Raw genomic sequence first — 21,799 nt, 5'->3', positions numbered from 1 at the left:
AGGCTGCAGATATTTACCTCGACTTCTCTACATGCCATCCCCAGTGTGCTTTTCAACTCACCTTGCACAGTGACCCTGGCTTTTGTTATGGAGTCCTCTGTCTCACAGGGGTACTCCCCACTGTCCTTGGCAGTAGAGTCATGGATGATCAGAATGGCCACACTTCCCTCCTGCTGCAAGTCGTACTTCTGGCTTTTTCTGATTGCTTTGCCATCCTTGTACCACCTGATGTTCAAATCCGGTTTTGACAGCTCACAGCTCAGGCTGATGTCCTGCCCTGCTGCTGCTGTCTTATCCTCCAGCTGTTTTGAAACCTCAGTAGGTTTTCCTGGAAGAAAACATTGCTTTTTGAGTAACATACACTTAGGGTAGGATGCCTCTCTCAAAATACACGCATCTACATGCTGGAGATAAGTTAGAGAGGCACTTGCAACAGAGGCCATCCTACAGCCAGCAGTAATCTGCAAAGTACAGACAATAGAATTCCAGGCAGCATTTATTTTCTCTTAAATCTACCCAATTGAGGATGATGAACCATGTCTGAAAACTGCCTCTCTCTTCTCTCCACTCATCACACTGGGAGCCTCAGATGATGCTCTCAGATGCACATGTTCTAGATAGGAATTTGTTGTACAGCTAGATGATGTGAAGGCCATCCCTTCAGCTTATACTTAGAGGATTTTTGCTCCCTCAGTTCCCTCAACAGATCATTCCTGATTTACTGTTAATGGAACAAGCTGTAGTGAGATGACCATTGCCAACACTACCCCAGTGCTTTGGGTAGTTCTCACATTTGTGTAAAATGTTTCCTCCTTTTACTTATTTTTAAGAGAAATTCTCAGTGCTTCAAGGTTCAAGTAGAAGGTTGCTATTCACTTTAACCATATTATGAGTTAGCTCTCACGACAATCTTATCAGAAGACAGTTGAAGGAATCAGACCCCAGAATCTCTCCCATCTCATTACCTTTCACAGACAGAGAGGCTTTGGAGGTTAGACCACGGGCAGTAAAAACGACTTCCTCAGTGTCAGTAGGAGTCACACTTTTGATAATGAGAGTATATTTCCGACTCACGTTAGAAGCTTTAAATCGCCCACCACTTTCCACTCTGCTTCCAGTCAGTGTCCAGTTGAACTCATCAATGCTTTCATGGGAGAGAATGCATTCAAAAGTACAATCTTCTCCCTCCTGGATTTCAGTGTTTTTCAGCCGTTTGGTAATGCCAATATTCAGCTCTGGAAGATAAGAGATAGGTTAGTATGAGGTTTATATGGAGAAAAGGCATTTGTGACATATGTGAGTAGCAGTACTGGTGTTTTAACTCAGGATTTGCAGAACATGGCTGTGTTCCTTACTGATGTATTCTCTAAGACATTCTCCACTCAGAATTACCAGAAAGCTATAAAAAAAAGAGACGTGAATCTCTTGTCTTTGCTCTGGAAGAACTACAAGGCGAGCAGCTCAGTCCATGGAGCAGAATGAAGATTCAATGAGCTACAGAGGGAAAAACCTAACAGAGAGGACAACTCTAAGATGCTGCGTGAGAAAAAGGGTTTTGCCTATGACAAGAAATTAACTGTTTCTATTAGCTCATTTGTTACCATCCTACCCCTACTGGTGTTCAAACCATTTCTCCATTTTAGGGATGTTTAGAAAGGAAATATTTCCAGGACATTCTTGATGTGTTTGGTGATTTCCATGGCAAAATGAGATACATTTACATCAAAAGCAATGGGAATTTTCCAGACATCACTGCACTAAATTGCAGTAATACACTTCTATTGTAGAAACTATTAAGGCTCAAGGGGGAATAGGTGTAAGACATAGTGACCACACTGAATGTGCTTTCAGCACTCCTTTACTTTCCACAGTACTTACCCTGAATGCCGACCTTTGACTTGGCAACATCAGTGCCAATATCACAGGTATAGAAACCTGCATCTGACATCTCGAGGTCATGGATAAGGGGACATAGGGTCTTCCCAGACTGTACCAGTTCATACTTGTTGCCAGAAGGGAGCACAACACCGTCCTTTTTCCACACTGGTTTGACCTTCTCTTTATAGAGACTTCGCATTCCAATTTAATCACACCCCGCTCCTCACCAAAAACATCATCCAAGGACTTCATGAAGACAGCAGGGTTCTCTGCAATTAAACAGGCAAAACAGAACAACATGATACAGAAGATCAGACATTTCCAGTTGCTTTCAGATTTTTAAAGAGGGATAAATAAATCTTCACCACTACTGACGACACCAAGATAGAACCTAAAGCGGTTTCATGTCTGTTGACTGAATACGCTTTATGGAATTCTGAACTAATCAGTAGGAGAATACAGGGAACAGGAGGGACAGCCTGCATTGCTTTGGGTGGGACTGATATCATATGAAGTAATTGGGATGCAGCTCTTCTAAAGCTGGAGAGCTGGCATTGCCCTCACATGGAGCAGAGCTCATACAGCAGGCCACAGGATTAAGAGGAACACTTTTGATTTTCCTGTATTATTGACTACTCTTATCTGTCTTCTATTTCACACATCAGATTTTTATACTGGGGAAAAAACTTCCACCAAATGCAAAAGTAAGGAGAAAGAGGAAATCCTTCAAACTCTGAGCGCATAGAGTAAAAGAGCTTAATTGCAGGGGAGAGCAGATTAGAATCACAGTATCCTTAGAATTGGAAGAGACCCTTAAAGGCCATCTAGCCCAGCTCCCCTGCAATAAAAAGGGACATTCACAGCTAGATCAGGTTGCTCACAGCCTGGTCATTAGTCATCCCAGAGGCAAAACACACACTGAATGATCTCTCCCTGCAGTCATAAATCCTTAATTCCATAAATCACTGGAAGAAAGCCCATCATGACTTTGGTGGCTATCTGAGCCCCAGAGAGGTGAGCTTTAGAAGCAGGACTGCTGCACAATAGAATGAACTGGAGCTCCTTAGCATCTCTTACATCCAGGAGGGGTGTGATCAGACCCACCTATCACCTTCAGGTGCGCTTTCTGACACCCTGTCTGACTTCACTGTCACTGTGCCAGCATCCTCAGGCTTAACCTGCTTCATTGTCATTGTGCAGCAATTGCCAGTGTTCTTGATGTCACTGTAATTGTTGGTGTAAAGGAGGTTGCCATTCAGGAACCATTCCACGTCCTCGTCATCATAAGACAGCTCGCAGGAGAAGACAGCAGAGCTTTCTTCTTCAATTTCCACATCCTGCAGGTGCTTCGTTACTTCTACATTGCAGGCTGTGGGGAAACAAGGTGAACTGTTACCACTGTTACTATAAATCATACTGGGATGTGGTAGAATGGTTGGACTAGATGATCTTTGTGTAATCTTCTCAGTGAAGACTATACATTTATAAAGTTAGCAGGAGAGAACGGCAGAAATCAACCTCAAGACGAGAAGTCTGAGGTGAAATAGGACATGGAAGAGGCCACCCTCCCTGCTCATATCTTCAGCTGTCAGCGTGGCCTCAGTCTCTGCAATTCCTGCCTTGCACTTGTACACACCAGCATCATCGGGCTTCAGCTTCAGAATCTTGAGCTCTGCTGAATGCTTATTCCTCTTGATCTTGTACTTCTCAGAGGGCTTGATGAGTGTGTGGCCCTTGAACCATTTCACAACCTTTGGAGAAGGCCTGAAGTCACAGGACAGGATGACAGAATGACATTCCAAAGCTGTCTTGTCCTCCAACTTCCTGGTGATTTGTATATGGTAATCTGCAAAGCAGGGGTGGAAGAGAAGAAAGGATGAGGACAATTGGAAGAAGAGGAAAGTCTCTTGCGTGTATTCCATTCCTAATAATGTCAAGTTCACAATGGTTTTTTGAACCACTCCAAAGATAAAACAAACGATTGTCTATAGGGAATGCCATTGACTACATTTCTATAAAGTAATACTGTATATTATCTACCAAATGCAAGGTCCAGCTCTTGTTCTGTGCTTATTAAATTGCTCCCAGTTGAGGCTTTTATTCAAATAAGAGTGAGTTGAAAATATAACAAGTACTTTAGGGTGTGAATGGAGACTCTTACGCTGGGGACAACAGCAGATAAAAAACCTGGAAGTTTCTTTCAGGTGAAATCAATGACAAACTGCATCAAATTTAGGTGCTACCAAACTTAACCTTGTCTAGTTCAGAAATACAATTAATTTCACCTGATTTGACTTCTTTGGTATAGCCAAGGACAAAACCTCAGCTCTGCAGATCTGAATAGTAAGCACATCACAGCTATTCAAACAGATCTTTTACTGAGATGCAGCTGTCTCATTTAGTGTCCAACGACTTTGAACTGGAAATGGAGCAGACCCTCCAGACACACACACAATATTTCAAAGACCCCAGTGAAGGAAGGCTGTACGTTAATTAATTCTTCATCTTCATGATATAAACCAAGCCAGGATATGTTACCTCTGACAAGCAGATTGGCTGTGGATTTTGATTTGCCAATTGAGAACTGAATGGTGCTTGTCATATCAGTGGTGGTTTTCGGTATGGTCAGATGGTGCCTTCTTGCTGCATAATCAAGTTTCTGCCAGCCTGTAAGACTTCCCCACGTAGATACCACTTGGGAGGTTTCACAGAAGGAATGGATATCTCGCATTCAAACTTGGCTTTTTCAGGCTCAGTCACATCCTCATCACACAGCTCCTTTATTAGACTAATGGATTGCTCTTTAAGAAGGATGGAACAAGAGAAAGCAGAGATGTAGAAGGAATGTAAAAAACCCTTACATTATCACCCTACTTACTCACATCAGCATAACTGCACATGAACACTACACCTATCAGCTCAAAATGCCTTTAAAACATCATTAAAAAATAATATGAAGAAAGGAATGTTGTTAAGAAGTCACATGAACACTACACCTATCAGCTCAAAATGCCTTAAAACATCATTAAATAATATTCTAAAGAAAGGAATGTTGTTAAGAAGTCAGACAATAAGACTGACAACCTGAAGAGAGTCCAGATCTTCTGATTCCCAGTCCAACATCCAAATCAAACCATGACCTTCCCATCCCAATATCAAACTCCTCGCATTACGAAATGGAAAAGAGGTTCAATGAAACACAGACATTGATAATTACTTTGGTTAAATACAGCAACTTAGCTCTGAACAACAAGTTTTCACCTAGTAAAGGTCTCTGTAGCTCAAATGTAATGACTCTACTTAGGAGAAATTCATTTTCCAGGATGTTCTTGCCCTTATAATGGTAACAGTGGCAAAGCTGGGGACTGAACTCTTGAGTAGTGTGCTAACTCAAATGTCTCCCTTTTCTTTATCACACTTAACATCATATATATACCCTAATATTGCATATATTAAAAAAACAAAACAAAACCAAAACCCTGTGTTCTTTTCAAACAGACAGAGAAAATGAAGAAAAAGTCAAGCTATGTTTTTTATCCCTCAACGTTCAAACACAAATCTGAAGTTTAAAAGTAGAAAATCAAACTCGTAAGAAAATAATCTGTTCTACTTAGCAAAAGTAAAACCCAAAAGACTAGCTGGATATTTTGTGGGCAGAAAGGTAGGTAGGTAGGAGTTTTTATTTCTGTCAAAGGTCCTGGTGGCGTTCAACTTTTTTGACATTCTTGCAAATGATGTTAGCTGGTCCATGCCACTTGTTCCACCCTAACCTCAGTCCCAAAAAAAAAGGGGAACTCCCTTCTGAACCTTCTTCACTTCATTTCAGATGTCCTTTCTGCTTCATCTCCAACCCACCCCCCACTCAGGAGAAAGATCTCCCTCTTACACCCTACCATCTTGCCGCATTCTGATGTTGTCATCAGCCTTCAGCTTGTTGTCATCTTTGTACCACTGGGTCTGAACCTCATCGTGTGAAATCTCACAGACAAAAGATGCACTCCCATATTCATTCACTTCCACATCTTCCAGTGGTTTAACAATCTTGATATCTCCAGCTGTGAAATACTAGAGATATATTTGTCAGGGTATTTCCAGAACTGAGTGCAGCATCTTTTCCTTACACATATTTGCTTGGAAAATAAGTAGGATTATGTTTTATTCTAAACCATCATCCATTCCTGAGTCATTTCTCTCTTCAACACAGTCAATGCATTATTGCCCTTGAACTTAAAGATAGACTTACTAGCTACAATGGAGCTCCCTGCAAACAGTTTTCATGGAAACCAGAATCTCATTTATTCTAAAACCTTTCAAGCAAAATTAATTATAGAAAAACAATAGAACTGACTGAATCTTTAAGGTCATTTTGTTCCAGTCCCCCTGCTATAGGCAGGGACACCTCCCTCCACACCAACTCTTCTCCTCAGGGTCAAGGCTTCTCTCAAATCATTCTCCTCTAAGCCTGTGCCTGTGCTTGGGATTGCCCTGACCCAGGTGCAGGGCCTTGTACTTGGCCACACTCAAGTTCATGAGGCTGCCAAGGGCCCACCTCTCCAGCCTGTCCAGGTCCCTCTGAGTAGCATCCCTTCCCTCTAGCACATCAACAGCACCGCTCAGCTTGGTGTCATCTGCAAACTTGCTGAGGCTGCATTTGATTCCACTCTCCATGTTGCCTACAAAAATATTAAATAACACTGGTCCCAACACCACCCTCCACCTGGACACTGAGCTATTGACTGCTGCTCTCTGAGTGTGACCATCCAGACAGTTCCCTATCCTGCAACTGGTCCATCCATCAAAACCATTTTTCTCCAGTTTGGTGACCAGGATGTCATGCAGGACGGGATCAAATGCTCTGCACAAGTCCAAGTAGATGATGTCAGTTGCTCTCCCATTATCCACTGATGCTGTTACTCCATCATGAAAGGCCACCAAGTTTGTCAGGCATGGCTTGACCTTGAGGAAGCCATATTGGTTACCACCAATCTCCTCATCTTTATTTTCCAAACTATGCCAAGGAGAACTAGACAGAACTCTACAATGTCGTGTCACTACAAACCTGTCTGAACCATTGGCTTCTCTGCATGCTCATCACTAGTCTCTCCTTAGCTTGTGTGCCCACAATGTATGGGGAATGTCAGCCACAAATCTTACCTAGGGGACATCTTTGCTTCAAAGTCCCTTGAACATCACACAATCCCTTTTAACTCTCTAGGTCTGCACTTATTTATGTCAGAATCAGACCATATTTCTGTGCTGCTATTTCCCTTTCCTTCTGAAGGGCCTGGATACAACTTGGATTAACCTCAGGAGCAGAGTTCCTGCATAAAACAGCCAGTACTGAAACAGCAACCCAGCCTGGTTGCAGACTGAGAGAGAAAATGAGAGTTCACCGCCTGTGAATAATGAGACTTCTCTTATTTCCCTGGGAAGTAATGCACACTTTTTTACTTTGACAGAGCTCCTTCCCATCCTAGAAGGGAAAATATCAAGTCAAATCTACATTAGTCCTTCCATCTCTGCACTGGGCAAAGGCAGCCTTCAGATCAATGCTTAATTCACCCAATTCCCTAGAATTAATGGAACTGTACTTACTGGAACATATGCTGAAGCTTAAGCACAGTGCAGTGTTTTCAACATGTAGGAATGGCTATAGAACACGCATATATTCTGGCTGACATATGAGAGCTTAATGCACTGCAGAGGACTGTTAACAAGCCCGTTTGGACATCACCTTGAATAAATGACGTTATCCCCAAGTAAGGGAAGGAACAACTGAGCACCAGGGAGGTACACAAAGGGCCAGAGCAAATTCTCACACTGTCAGGTGCAAAGAAAACTCAGATTTCACCCTAAAACCCAGTTCACAACAAGGCTACAAAATCCTGGCTGAGAATTTCTGAATGCTCACCAGTTGTTTCCAGCTCGAAGGTCATCTTCTGGCCAGCAGCATGGCAGATGTATTCTCCAGCATCTTTCTTCTCCAGCTGCTCCACAACCAGACGCCGTGTTTTGCCCACAGATTCCATTCTGAACTTTCTGGAGGAGGCAAGCAGTCTTCCATCCTTGAACCATTTTACTCCAGTTGGATCCTGTGCTACTTCACAGCTGAGGGAGGCACTTGCTGCCAGGGCAGCACTCACCTCTTTCTGCACCTGCTCCTGGTTTATAAACACAGGTTTTGGCTCTGAGGGAAGAAAAGAAAAACAGAAGGACTGAAATGAGACCATCTTGCAGGTTTGTATGTACAGGTTGGAACAGGTTTAGGTTACCACTTGTGCCCAAACTAATAGCCTTCATAGAGAATATCAGCTCTTCTGTTGAAACAAAGTGTCAAATCTAGGCAAGAAAGAACCTAGGAACTGAAGGAACCAAGAGGGTCCTTGAACACCAGTCCCATGGTTGCAAGTCACTATGCAAACATATTTAACCCAAAAGAACATCTGACCTGCAGGCAACCAAAACCTGAGTTCCTTTTGCTTAAGACCCACTGTGAAACATCAAAACACATAAACATGTGATAGTCAAACCACTGGCTGCCTTTTCATGACCCAGAACAGTACTCCTGGCTTCCTGAACAGACTCCTCATGGCCTCTACCATTGCCACAACTGTGACTGTCAAAGGCACAAAGGAAATATGCTCACCAACGCAGTCCTTTCTTCTTTGTGTGTGATTTGCAGATATCTATCTTACTTTGAGCTCTGGCAATAGTCAGCTCTACCAGGTCTCTTACTGTGAGTAGCAGACTCACCTATCCAGATGCAGCCTCCAATATAAAGGCATAGTAAAAAGTCAGTGTACTACTAGGAGAAGTTCCTGCTTCTCCTGCCACGAAAGGCTGCACGTAGAACATGCACTCCAGCCTCACTGCATATACTTATCTTAGTCAAATGTTTCGGTGAACAAGAATTACAGTTTGGGATCTCAGGCACTGGAGAGATTTGAATAATATCTTGAATATTGCTTCCACTGTACATATATCAGTAATTATTATTCTACAGACAGACTGAAACAGGTCTTTGTGCCATACTAAATCCAAATACTTGCTACAAACCCAGGCAATCAAGTATAGGGGAAAAACCTCAGCACAGACTACTGCAACTGGATCACTGTATAATAGAAACTAGATTTTACTTTACTGTTCTCTGCTGTATTTCATACAACACCTGTCTTACCTGTGACACGAATCTTGAAGGTGAGTTTCTGGCCAGCAGCCTCGCAGCTGTACTCCCCTGCATCTTTCTTCTCCACCTGGCTCACCACCAGCCGACGCTGTTTGCCCTCTGACTCCACCTTGAACTTCTTGCTCGAGGTGATCAGTTTCCCCTCCTTGTACCACTTCACCTCCATCTTCTCCTGGGCCACCTCGCAGCTCAGCGTGGCATTTTCTGTTGGTGCAGCCTTCACCTCCTTCTGCACCTTCTCCTTGTTGATAAAAGCATCTTCTGCTTCTGGAATTGAAGGCAAATGGGCACATTTAAGACATGAATCTTTTCTACACAGCCTTCCCCAAATGCCCAAATTAGTCTTTGGACTGTACCGTTGAGGACAGCTTTCCCACTCACATTTCCTGACAGTGCTATGAACTGAATGCCAACATCTGAACTATATCAATTGCCAGTGAAGAACTTCCTCCCTGCCAGACCAAAACAGCTTAGATAGCCCTAAACTTGTTTTCATTTCCACCAGTATCATGTTCCAAAATCTTCAAAAATTAAAAAACACCCCTTTCCCCACTGTCCAGCAGCACACCAGCATACGCAGTCATTGAAAAGTCTGTTTCATACAAGGGGACAGGCATTAAATTGTCCAAACAAGCTGACAGTTGTAAGTTGCTTTGCCAGCAAAAGCCAGGTGAGGGGTCAAGGTTAAATTCTGTTTGTGATTAAGTCATAGTGAGGAAATGTATTTTTCTCACCTACTTATTTCTGAAAATAATTCTAATATCTCCTGAGTTTTCAGAGGCAGTAATAAAATGGTTTCCCCTATGGAATCATAGAACGGTTTGGGTATAGAAGGAAGCTTTAAAGATCATCCAGTCCAACCTCTTGCCGTGGTCAGGGACATCATTCACTAAATGAGGCTGCCCAGGGTCCCCATCCAGCCTGCCCTTGGACACTACAATGATGAGTCACCCACAACCTGCACTGGACAATCTGTTCCAGTGTATCACCACCCTCATCATAAAGAACTTTTCTCATGTCCAAACTGAGTCTACCCTCTTCACTTTTGAAACCATTGCCCCTTCTTATGTTGCTACAGACCCTGGTAAAAAGCCTTTTTCCACTTTCTTATCAGACTCTCTTCATAAATAGAACGCCTGTCTTCCTCCATTTTGGAATGAAAAGCACCAGCTTGAAGCCTTTCTATTTTTAAGCATTTCTTTTGTACCTGCTATAGAGAAGAAAACAAAAGACAATATGGGAAAACCTTTTTAGTTGCAGGTTTCTTTAATTTAATAGAAACCACCAATGCCGCCTTCTAGCACTGTGACCAAATGCTGTCTCTGAGACTATTTAGGAAGAAGCATTTGCAGGGGTGTGCTTGTGCCCTGAAGATATCTTTAATATTCTTTAATTTCCCCTGTAATTATTGACTTCTCATTTTGCTATCATTGCATCTACTTGAGATCCCCAGGGAAATTCCCAAATTATTTCCAGCCTGTCTTAAGCTGAGGCTACCCAAGTCCTCTGTGTTCATAGCTTCAGAAGGCAAACAGGAATGTACACAAATTAAACAGAATTTAAGCACCGTCTACATCACTGAATGCTGGGGTTAAATGTGTCAAACCACTTAACTTTCCCCTCCTTCTTTGTTGGGGGGTTCAATACAGTCGAAACAATTTCTCTCATCTGTGACATGAATCTTGAAGGTGAGTTTCTGGCCAGCAGCCTCGCAGCTGTACTCCCCTGCATCTTTCTTCTCCACCTGGCTCACCACCAGCCGACGCTGTTTGCCCTCTGACTCCACCTTGAACTTCTTGCTCGAGGTGATCAGTTTCCCCTCCTTGTACCACTTCACCTCCGTCTTCTCCTGGGCCACCTCGCAGCTCAGCGTGGCATTTTCTGTTGGTGCAGCCTTCACCTCCTTCTGCACCTTCTGCTTGTTGATAAAGGCATCCTCTGCTTCTGGAATTGAACTGGAAAACATTGGGTAAAATATACATTAGATATGAGCAACTTGTGACTAGAAGACATTAAAAGTTGCTTCTATGTTGTATTGGACCATTTCCTGGAGCAACTCTGCTTCACAGTGTTTATCACACATTATAATGCATCCTCAGCACAGTCCCTATGGTCATCCCATCCCTCTGGGTAGTCTTTACTATCAGCTTGGACTCCTAATTTTCAGATTTCTTCTAATGAAGACAATGACAGATCTTCATCTGTCTGTCTTTTTGATATTGCTCCACTCTGCACTGGATATCAGCCAAGTACAGCTCAATTATGAAGACCTCAAAATCAGGAAACCATAGAAATTTAAGAGCAGAAACCATCTTTTGACTCTACCCTTTGGTAATGATATAGCCCTTAATATGGTGAATATTTGGCCTACATTAGATTTTGTAGCTCAGTTTTATGCATAAAGCATGGTTTTGTACTCTCAGCAACCCCTGATTCTTCAGAGAACTGGCTGAGGTCATCTCCTCTTAATACCTAACACATATAGAAGAAAGTGTTTAAAGCCCACCTTACCCTTTGTGTCAACAAATGGAGTTAGCATCAGAGAGATAGCAAGTGTAATTAGTTAGGCATACACACTTCAGTTAAGGTGATTCAGTTAATCACTTTGCTAAGTGGGAACGATTGATACATTGAATCTTTTATTGATTACTTTAATGACTGTTTTATCTGGTTCTCCTTTTACCAACAACTGGTTGCTGAGAGCGTTCATGCTAGTTCCTATTTGAGGAGTGGGAGAACAGATAAACCCTAAATAAATGGGCTTCCATTTCTATTCCATGGTTTGCCCTACAAAAGGCTGTAGAAGTGCAGAATATTTCTGACGCACTTACATCATGGACTTCTCTAGTGCTAGCCAGCTTCTAATTACAGCTCAATTTTGAATAAGCTTCCTATGCTTGTTTGGGTCCCAGGAAAGATCCCACAGACCTGATGCTGATACCAAGACAGAGGCTCCAAGCATGAATGCAGGACTAGCAGGTGTGAGGGGGATTGACATTGCCTTTTATTTGCAGTGGAGACATGGAAGACCACTCATTCAGATCATTCATGCAAGCATATCCAGGCATACCCAGCTCAGGTGACCGGGAAGGCTCCTGCTCCCCAGCAGTCATGGCAAACCCTTCCATGACCTGTCCCCTATCTCCTTCCTCCCCGCTGTAACTCTGTGAAGCCTTCTGCTGCCATCCCTTTCCCTTCCTTCATGACTTTCTCCTCTGCATGCTGTCTGAATTCTGAGTGGCAGCAGCTGCCCAGGAGGGTAAGTTCAGCTCAAGTTCCTGTGCTGCTGACCGTTGCAGTACGTGCAATCCCAGGATTCACACCACAGCTCTACCACCAGCACTGCAGTCCACTGAAGGCGAGGGAGCAGGGCAGCAAGCCAATGCAAGAATGCAGTTGACACACTCTACATTTGATCTCCCTGCTTGTACTGACTGTAGAAGCATCATTCTCTCCGCCCATCTTCAACAGCCCCTGTTTTGACTGATGATTTTCAGAGAAGGTTCAAGTTGGATGTTAAGAAAAACTTCTTCTGAAGAGGAATGGTGATGTGGTGGCACAGCTTTGCAGGGAGGTGGTGGGGTCACCATCCCTGGAAGTGTTCAATAACCATGGAGATGTGGCACTGAGGGACGTGGGCAGTGTGCATGGTGGGATGGGTTGAGGCTGGATGTGGGGATCTTTGTGGTCTTTTCCAACCACAATGATTTGATGAAGATCAGAAGGGTTGCTTATTAGCAAGACAACAAACATGGCCTAGACCAACCAGGTGATGCAAAACTTCTCACAAATGCAATGGAGCTTTGGCCCACTTCAAATAAGGATTTCAGCATGCACCACAAATACTGAGATAATGAGATGGCAGAATCAGCCCTTTTTACTCTTGTTTTCTATAGGCTTCCAAGGTGTGCAGCACTTGTTTCTTTTAAGCAAGAAGGTCTAATCTGCGTCCCATAATGCTCAACACTGAGCACCTAACATTCAACATGTCCTTAAAATGGGATTGTTCTGTGCTACCAGTGGAACCCTGGGGTAGAGGAACCCTGAAAAGCTTTCTGAGTGCAATGGTAAGAGGAGAAATTAAGACTCAGAAAGCCATTGCACTTTGGGAGAAGCTAGTAAGATGAGGATTTCTGTAGTGAAAGAGCCAACCACTCCAAGAGTACTCATAATCCCTCCTGACTTTCACACCACATCATTTTGCAGTGAGGGCTGGACTTGCACGTCATGTTACGGTGGTACACATGAGAAACGGTAGCTAAGCAAGCACTCTCCACGTATGGCAGAGGAGGAGGTATTACATTACCCTGTGCAGCCATGAGCTCATCCGGTCTGAAAGAGAACAGAAAACCTTTGGTTTCTGAGGCAAACAGCTAATAATAGCCCTCAGCTAGCAAAATTCAAGTGTAAAAGCACTACATTTCTGGGTTTTCTCCCTACACCTCTGCAATAAGACGTGGGCTGGCTTTGGCTGCTGAGGATTAACTTGGTTGATTCCAGCTGTTGCCATAGTCTTTCTGTCAACGTTCATGTTTCATTTGCTCTGACAGATACCTCCCAAATCTACCCTTTCTGTAAACCACTATTTGCTGAAACTGCCAGTTTCCTGAGCCAAAAGCATGAGCGACACAACTCACGGAACAGATCCAAAGGCCCCAGAATCACATCCACGTGGTGTGGGAATAGTAAGAGCTGATGGTTTAGAGTCTACACCACAGGCAGCAGCAAAACTGTCTACTACAGGAGCAGAGATATATTGCACACCAGGGACTGAAGGAGCAGAATGCCCCAAGATGGAGAGAGCAAAGACTGTGACCTTTACAAGGGAACAGAACGCAAGCTATGCCCTGCAAGGACACCAGGTCTGTGTGAGCAGAAAGGCAGTAGACTCCCAGTACAGTTGCTCCTCCACATAGCTGATCAAATGCCAAACCTTGACCAGGATTAAGCTCCAATGTGTTCACTGCCATAAGAAAGAAGAGGAGAAAACAGATTCCCTGTCCTGATCAGCTCAGAATACAAGACAAGAACTGTAAAGTTAACAGAGAACAAGTTGACTTATGAGCAAAAACCAGTAGAGTGCAGCTACAAATAAAACAGAAGACAAACCCTCGTCATCAGCCAGCTCACTAATGGTCACTCCGAATGCAGCTGATGTGCCCATGGCTATCTGGAGTCTAAGTTAAAATTTACCGGATCTTGTGCAAAATATACTGACACCAGAGCAATCTCTACTGCAGCTGGAGTGAGAGATCTACCTCCGTGCTAAACTCTCAGACTAATGAGAAATGTACAATTAGAAAGGTATCAATGGATTCATGACTGGTCATTACATTTACAGAACATGGAACGAATGGTCGTCAACATGGGATTCAACAAACCAAAGGCAAGTGCAATGCCTCTGACTAAAAGTTCTTACTTTTACCAACAACCAAACCTTCTCAGTGCAGCCACAGTAGAGATCTGTAACTACTACTGTTGAAATATCAACTGGCAGAGCAGTGTTGCACATTGTACAAATCACAGTTGGACATCCATGGACAGCTGATGATAAAAGTAGTCCTAGGGGAAGAGCTGGATGAAACACTGTTAAAAACAAATAATCATTTTAGCTGCATGTTTGTAAGCATTTATTTTCATCCTCCCCAAAACAGTTTCATGTCAGAATAAAGAGGACACGTTCACACAGACGTTTCCACAGCCAGACTATGGAATAATCAAAGAATATCAACCAAAATGTGTTTCCTACCAGTTACATGAATCTTGAAGGTGAGTTTCTGGCCAGCAGCCTCGCAGCTGTACTCCCCTGCATCTTTCTTCTCCACCTGGCTCACCACCAGCCGACGCTGTTTGCCCTCTGACTCCACCTTGAACTTCTTGCTCGAGGTGATCAGTTTCCCCTCCTTGTACCACTTCACCTCCGTCTTCTCCTGGGCCACCTCGCAGCTCAGCGTGGCATTTTGAGTCAGTACAGCCTTCACCTCCTTTTGTACCTTGTCCTTGTTTGTAAACACGTCTTCTTTCTCTGCAGGGACATCACAACAGTCACACCATTTTGCTGTAGTCTGCTGCAGAGCTAAGTCCAGTTCCCCGTTTTCACTATACTTGCCCTTCACATTGAGCATTGTGATGCCTCATTAAGACAGGAAAATACTTTCCCCTCTATTTTGCCTTGGGAAATTATAGGCATATCAGTTCATATCATATCATATCATATCCTATCATATCACATCATATCATATCAGAAAGCTAAACATTTCGCACTCTGATAGCAGATTTGGACATGAGATTTAGAACACCTGCATGCACTGCTGAACCTCCTCCCTTCTCTTTTTTTCTTCTGATGTCTCTCTACATTTCCAGTAAATCGGAAGGGAACGGCCCTCTAGAACAGGTTGCCCAAGGAGACTGTGGATGCTCCATCCCTGCAGGCATTCAAGGCCAGGCTGGATGTGGTTCTGGGAGCCTGGGCTGCTGCTTGGCAACCCTGCACATAGGAAGAAGGGGGTTGGAACTGGATGAGCACCGTGGGGCTTTGCAACCCAGGCCATTTATGAGTCTGATTAGTGGCATTTTCCACCTAATTGTGTCATTCAAATTTTGTAACCAGATCTCTTCAAACACCTCCCCTTTTCTCACTCCTTGCATGCCTGGTGTGCTCTTGCACTGTAACCCTGCAGACACCAGCTGACTACAAGAGCTGCACAAGTTACCCTCCTTGCCTATGGTTTGTTGCAGTAATTCATTCCTGGATGGAAAAGCACATGTAGAAAAGTGTTGCTATGACACTAGATGACAAAGAAAGTCCTATAGCCAAAGTGTTTTGCACCAGAGAGGCTGTAAGTTGATCCTCCAAATGAAAGACACACAAAATGAAGCGTTCCTTTATCTCTGGGTTTCCAAGCATTTTCTCACCTCTGACTTTCACTTGGAATGTTGGTTTGTCATCTTTTGTTTCACAGCTGTAGCTCCCTTGGTCTTTCAGGGTCACATTTTTGACCATGAGCTTGCGGTGCGTCCCCTGGGAGATGATGGTTGTCCTCTGGTCCTGCTTCACCTCTGTTTGATCTTTTTTCCATACGACAGCTCCGCTTGCAGCTGACACCTCACACACCAGCTCCAGGTCTTCAGAAGGACTGACTGATATTTCTGGAGTCGTTTTGGGCTTGTTGACAAAATTAATGGCTTCATCTGAAGAAAAAAAGAGAAAGTGGTTTACATCCTGACTCAGGCTTATTCAGCACAGCATTAACATACAGTTAGAACAGATTGTAATGTCTCTGCTCATTACATCTGGGGGATCGAGTTTCACCTCTGGAGGTACTCACATACAAACGTGTGCTTGATTCTCCTGTGTAAGGAAAGAGTAAGTTCTATGCAGACAGTTCTTATTTCTTCTAATCAATTCTGTATTCTGCACATGTTCTTCTGAAGCTAAAATGAATGTAGCTAAGTAACGTGTTTTCAATACATGAACAAACCTATTCAACACCTTGTCTCTAAGCTACCAAGCAGCGTTTGATGAGCACATCAGTATTTCATGCCCTTCATTCCATCCACACAGAACCTGCCTGAGGAGCAAGCTGATGCCTGTCAGCTACAGGCAGACCTAGCTTAGTATTGCATTTCTTAGAGCAACAACTGTTGCTTTCAGTCACTGCATATACCAAGGCCAATTGCTATGCCAGGCACATTTATGGCATCAGTGAACAAATAATTCGTTAAAAATTGTAATAGACAGGAGCCATGTATTCTTTTAAAACTAGGTGACCAAAGAAGAACAGTCCCTCTAGAGTCAAGCTGTTAAGAACTAATAGTATCAATCAATATCACATAGATAGATTACAGCGAAAGGCTTTCAGTAGAGCTTCAGTTCATAAATGAAAACTGGGTTATGGAAAATAGGCTCAAGATAGAAACCAGAAAACAGATCTTAACACCAGGTTCTGTGAATGCAGTCAGCTGAATTTCACAGATCTTGAATTTCAATGACAATTTCTTGTGTTATTTTACCTTCCAGCTCCACCCTGAACAGGAACATGTCAGTGACAAGCATTACTCCTCCAGGCTTGACCTGACAGTGTTTTACTTGCACTATGAGCTAATGGCTGTGCTTACAGCACCTCAGGGAGACACCTCAGAGATCACAACGTCCTTCAGGTACAGCAGGAGACACTCAACTCTCCAAATGTGGAGTTTAATTTGTCAAAAGAGGAGACAGGATTCCCATGCTAAGAACTTAGGAACATTTCAGTCATAGGTTTAAAGATGATGTAAGTGCTGAGGCAATTCATGAACTAGAAGAATGAAGCCCAGATGTCAGGGCTCAAGTCGTGACTCCAGCCCGAGCTGGAGCTAAGGCTGTCCTGAATTCATCACAACACAGTTACATGATTTGCTTATACTGTGGATTTGCATAGGGACAACAGGAAGTTCAGAATTGCTTCAATAGAGATATGCAAACTTTGTCCTAAATACTGGAAACCCACAGGGTTGGACAAATAAAATGAATTAAGTCTGAAGTGCTTTACATGGATTGGGATCCCATGTTTGCCTCACAAACTTACCTGAGACTTTCCAATCAAAAATCAGAGTGTCATCTCCAATTGTGTAGATGTATGTTCCCTCGTCTACTTTCGTTACAACTGAAGCCACAAGCTTATGCAGTTTCCCTTTATCTTCCATTGTGAATTTCTTACTGGTCGTGATTTCTTTGCCATTTTTGTACCACTTCACCATGACATTGGCTTCAGAGGTCTCAGAAACAAATTCAGCTTGCTTTGCAGCAACGGCCCTGATTACTCCTCCAGTTGTCTCTTTGATTACGAAGTTTGCCACTGCTGAAACAAAATATGGACACACAAAATATGTATGATGGTAAAGAACTGCAGGGACATTGGTGACCATGAGGCATTCATTTATCATAAGATCAAACGTGCACGTTTAGTCCTAGTTCTAATTGCTGGATTCTAATTCAGATGCTGGCAAATTGGCAGCTTTTATAAACCACGTACCAGATTACCTTATCTCCACAAGTTGAAAGACATACACTGGACAGGGGACAGAGCCAAAGGAAGAAGCCCAAGGCTTCAAGAAAATGTCTAAAATAGGAAAACTGAGGAAAGAATTGGAACAAGCAAACTAGAAGGAAATCAATGGAGGGGGTATCTATTACTGCACTGTAACCCCCTGGCAAACAAATCGAGCCTAAAAGATGGAGATATCACTTAGGACTGAAAAGATAAACAGAATTCCTTTATGGAAATTAATTGGAGCGCAAAAGTTAGATGATAAAACTGGCCCCTATTAACACACAGTGGAATAATTGACTTAAAAGATTCATGTGCATACACTACTCTAGGGCTTTGTTGTTTCTCCATGGACCAACAAGGGTGACAAGCCAGCAGAATATGATGAAGAGCCTCATGCAAACTCAGTGTAAAAAAAAAAAAGGCAATTGTTGCTGGGAAGAAGGTGCATTTGCATTTGTGTCATCTGCAGAGGGTACTGCAGAAATGGAAAGTCTTCCACTGGAGCAAACAAAGGGCTCTCATTTATTGCAATCAAGGCCATGCGTGTGGATCTCAGAGATCAGACCTACACCCAGCAGCAAAACAGAGACCTGCGTGGGAAAGTTCAGTTTCTCTCTCCATCTGTGTCAGAAAAAGCCCACCATGGAATGACAGCTAAGTAAACATCCCTGTGACTCTTCACAGGTCTCTTCTACGTTTGGGATCACTGCTACAAAAAGAGCTGTTGACATCATCTCTCGTGGCCACCCTGAGAGAAGAGCAGGAAGGCTGGGATGCTCTTTTTCCTATCTTTCCCTTGACTGCCTCTATATCTTAGGGACGAATCACAGGACAGAACACAGAAATCAAATGGCTCTACAAAGCAGATTGGCCAGTTCAAGTCAAAACAGCCACTGAAAACACCCCAGATGCTGTCTGACAACAGCTGGACTGTTGGGGAGTCAGGTGAATGCAGTCTGCTGGCCCTGGGCAAAAGGAGGACAGCCCAGACTGTCACATACCTTTCACTGAAAGCTGATAGAGCATTTTATCCCCCTCACAGATGCACTGACAACTTCCAGCATCATCCATTGAGACGCTGTGAATTTTCAGGGTGTGTTTCTTCCCCACAATGTGCAGTTCATATTTTTCACTGGCCTTGAGCTCCTTCTCATCCTTCATCCACTCCACAGTAGCACCTGTGTCTGAAAGCTCAGCCTGCAGTTTGGCTTCCTCACGCAGCCAAGCGCAGATCTTTTCTACATCTTTGCTCTTATTGGTAAATCTCACTGCAGCAACTGTCAGGAGCAAAGGCCTCGTTATTTCAATTGATATCAGGCTAACGTGGTCAATGTTTGCTGCAAGATCTCTGAAAAAGTATCACCTTCTGTTCCTGCACTCATCATTGTGTCAGTGCTGATCAATTCAAGATATTTCATTTGGTCTTCTTGCCGGATTTAGTAAGTAAAAATCAACCAAACATCTCCTTCTACTGATTAATAATGCTCTAAACATGCTTCTGCAGAGGTTTCCACCCAATGACAAACAGCTCCTCCCATCATGAATGTTTATTTGTTCTATTTGGTCACGCAAATCTGATTGATAGAGATAATATTGGAATGATTGCTCCCCTACTTCTAAACTATTCCAGTGCAATCAGAAAGGCTGTCTGAACCTGGAGCTGAAAGTACTGCTCTATGGTGATGCAGTGGTAAACCTGGTGACTGAATGCACTGGCCAAGAGCTGTGAACTGCAGACATTCATCAGCTGGCATGAAGCAATCTGGTTCAGATACCAAGCAGCTGGGTAGATTGGCTTACCCTACACTCAGTGCTATCATGTTTAGGTCATTACCAGGACTCACGTCAGTCCATGTGATGCAATTTCAGGTATTTGGTACAGTCAGTGAATACCTACAGCCCCACTTCTAATCATCAGATCACAGCAACTATGCCTTGACTGTAAGAGGGAAGGAGAAGGATCAAAGCAAATACCTCTCACTCTCATCTTGCTGCTGACATCAACATTTTTGGCAACAAATTTCACTTCTGCTCCATCATCGTTCTTGGTGACGTTCTTTATCATTAGGCTGTGAGTAGTTTGGGTTCTCTTGATGATGCAGGTCTCGCTTTCCTGTAAGACTTTACCATTGAGGCATCAAGTGCCGCAACACGTTGTTGTAAGGTCAATAGTAAACATGGCATCCCCTCCAGGTACAGCTTCACCAGTTGTTAGGGGGGATTTCACAGCCAGGACTGGGTCTGAGGAAGAACAACGTTTGTCTTAATGCTCTTTAGATGCAAGTCTGGTATCTCATTTAGAGATGGAAGATTAAATCATAGGGACATTTCTACTTCTCCCTTTGCATGAGTGCTGGAAGAAGCACTTCTATGCTTAAGATCTGCTACAGAAAGTTCTGCCTCTTGCACATGTGACATATCAAAAGATAAGGATATTCATCTCTCTGTCACAGAAACATAACTCGTATCACTTTAGTGGTATCTGGAGGTTGATAGGAGATAGGAGAACTGGGAATAAAGGAAAGACTTTGGTGTGTTAATGCACTACTGTCCTTAAAGTCAAAGGAAACATCTTTAGGGAACCAACACAGCTGCTCAGCACACACTGACCCATTTCCATTGGGGTTTTTGTGCTTACCAAGGTGCACGCTCCCTGGGAATTCCAGAGACGGGCTCTGTCCATGCGCATTGACTGCAGACACTCGGAACTGATCATCAGCCTCTTCAGACAGATTGCTCACCGTGAACTCTGGGACAGGGACGTGAGACTCGTGGCACCTCACCCAGGTGAAGCCAGTTAGTTTATTGGGTTCCACAATGTAGCCATTGATTGGAATGGGGCGGTGCATCTTCAGAGGGGACCATGCCAGCGTCACTGAGGTTTCTGTTTTATTTTTCACCATGGGGTCAACTGGGGGCTGGGTGGGAGTTTTTCTGGGAGATGAACAGAAATAAATACAGAAATATTAGCATAAGGTCATTTAGGCTGGAAAAGACCTTCAAGATAAGCAGACTCAACTTGCAGCATGACCTACTGAGTCCCACCATTATCTACTGTGCTTCCTGAGGACATACATGACAAGCTTATCCCTGCAGGTATTTGCATAGTGAATATATTCACCCTCTGGTTGCTTTGGAACATTTTAGAGGTTAAAATCCCATCAGACTTTTTCACTGTGTGCAGCCACTGATACAGGCAGGAGGCTGGGAATTACCTGATGGGCTCTAGTTACAGACTACTGACACAGTAAAGGATTGATTTCATTTCATTTTGGCCATCAGAAAGTTTGGTGGCTGGTTTAAGTCACCCATCTAGACTCCAATTATAATCATATGGAGAACAGCACATTTAGAAGAACTCATCTCATCTTAATAAACCTGAATGAAATCACAGAATCATAGGATCACGGGAGGGCTTGGGTTGGAATAAATCTTCAAGATCATTAAGTGCTAGATGCCAAAGGTCCCACTAACATAGCATGAAGCCGAAAGCTAGACGCTGGAATCAGATCTCCTGACCTTATCATCAGAAACTGAGATGTCATATTTTGCTCAGAGGTGCCTGCTTGTAGGAGGGACAGCTTCCGAGCTTTTTCTGCTCCAGGAACCAGCTCCAGCTTCAGAATTTAAACAGCAGTCAGAAATTAAACTGAGCTTTGTCACCTCCATCAAATAGAAGGAGTGGTAGGGCGGTACAGCTTTC

At 43.4% G+C, this 21,799-nt stretch overlaps 4 protein-coding genes across 4 annotated transcripts; all 4 read right to left on the bottom strand.

Annotated features, from left to right (window-relative positions):
* Positions 1 to 900: 900 nt before the first annotated feature.
* Positions 901 to 3,083, bottom strand: LOC146752285 (obscurin-like protein 1). The gene is made up of 3 exons (XM_085532044.1): positions 2,983 to 3,083; positions 1,879 to 2,147; positions 901 to 1,235 (listed from the first exon to the last, which is right to left on the bottom strand). Exons 2-3 carry the CDS (start codon positions 2,075 to 2,077, stop codon positions 901 to 903), a joined length of 534 nt encoding a protein of 177 aa, XP_085388170.1. The 5' UTR covers positions 2,078 to 2,147; positions 2,983 to 3,083.
* A 1,334-nt stretch (positions 3,084 to 4,417) lies between these two features.
* On the bottom strand, positions 4,418 to 7,937 carry LOC146752284 (obscurin-like protein 1). Its single transcript, XM_085532057.1, has 2 exons — positions 7,790 to 7,937; positions 4,418 to 4,679 (listed from the first exon to the last, which is right to left on the bottom strand). The coding sequence occupies exons 1-2, from the start codon at positions 7,905 to 7,907 to the stop codon at positions 4,504 to 4,506; spliced, it is 294 nt and encodes a 97-aa protein (XP_085388183.1). The 5' UTR covers positions 7,908 to 7,937; the 3' UTR covers positions 4,418 to 4,503.
* Positions 7,938 to 10,340: 2,403 nt separating this feature from the next.
* Positions 10,341 to 11,395, bottom strand: LOC146752283 (obscurin-like protein 1). Its single transcript, XM_085532056.1, has one exon. It carries the CDS (start codon positions 11,028 to 11,030, stop codon positions 10,674 to 10,676), a length of 357 nt encoding a protein of 118 aa, XP_085388182.1. The 5' UTR covers positions 11,031 to 11,395; the 3' UTR covers positions 10,341 to 10,673.
* Positions 11,396 to 14,781: 3,386 nt separating this feature from the next.
* Positions 14,782 to 16,352, bottom strand: LOC146752282 (obscurin-like protein 1). The gene is made up of 3 exons (XM_085532043.1): positions 16,322 to 16,352; positions 15,980 to 16,255; positions 14,782 to 15,089 (listed from the first exon to the last, which is right to left on the bottom strand). Exons 1-3 carry the CDS (start codon positions 16,350 to 16,352, stop codon positions 14,782 to 14,784), a joined length of 615 nt encoding a protein of 204 aa, XP_085388169.1.
* Between the last annotated feature and the right edge of the window lie 5,447 nt (positions 16,353 to 21,799).

The sequence above is a fragment of the Coturnix japonica genome, unplaced genomic scaffold, assembly GCF_054131305.1.
Source record: "Coturnix japonica strain WE unplaced genomic scaffold, WE-NBRP24 Scf047, whole genome shotgun sequence".
Classification (NCBI taxonomy): domain Eukaryota; kingdom Metazoa; phylum Chordata; class Aves; order Galliformes; family Phasianidae; genus Coturnix; species Coturnix japonica.
This window is presented reverse-complemented; position numbering and strand designations above follow the sequence as displayed.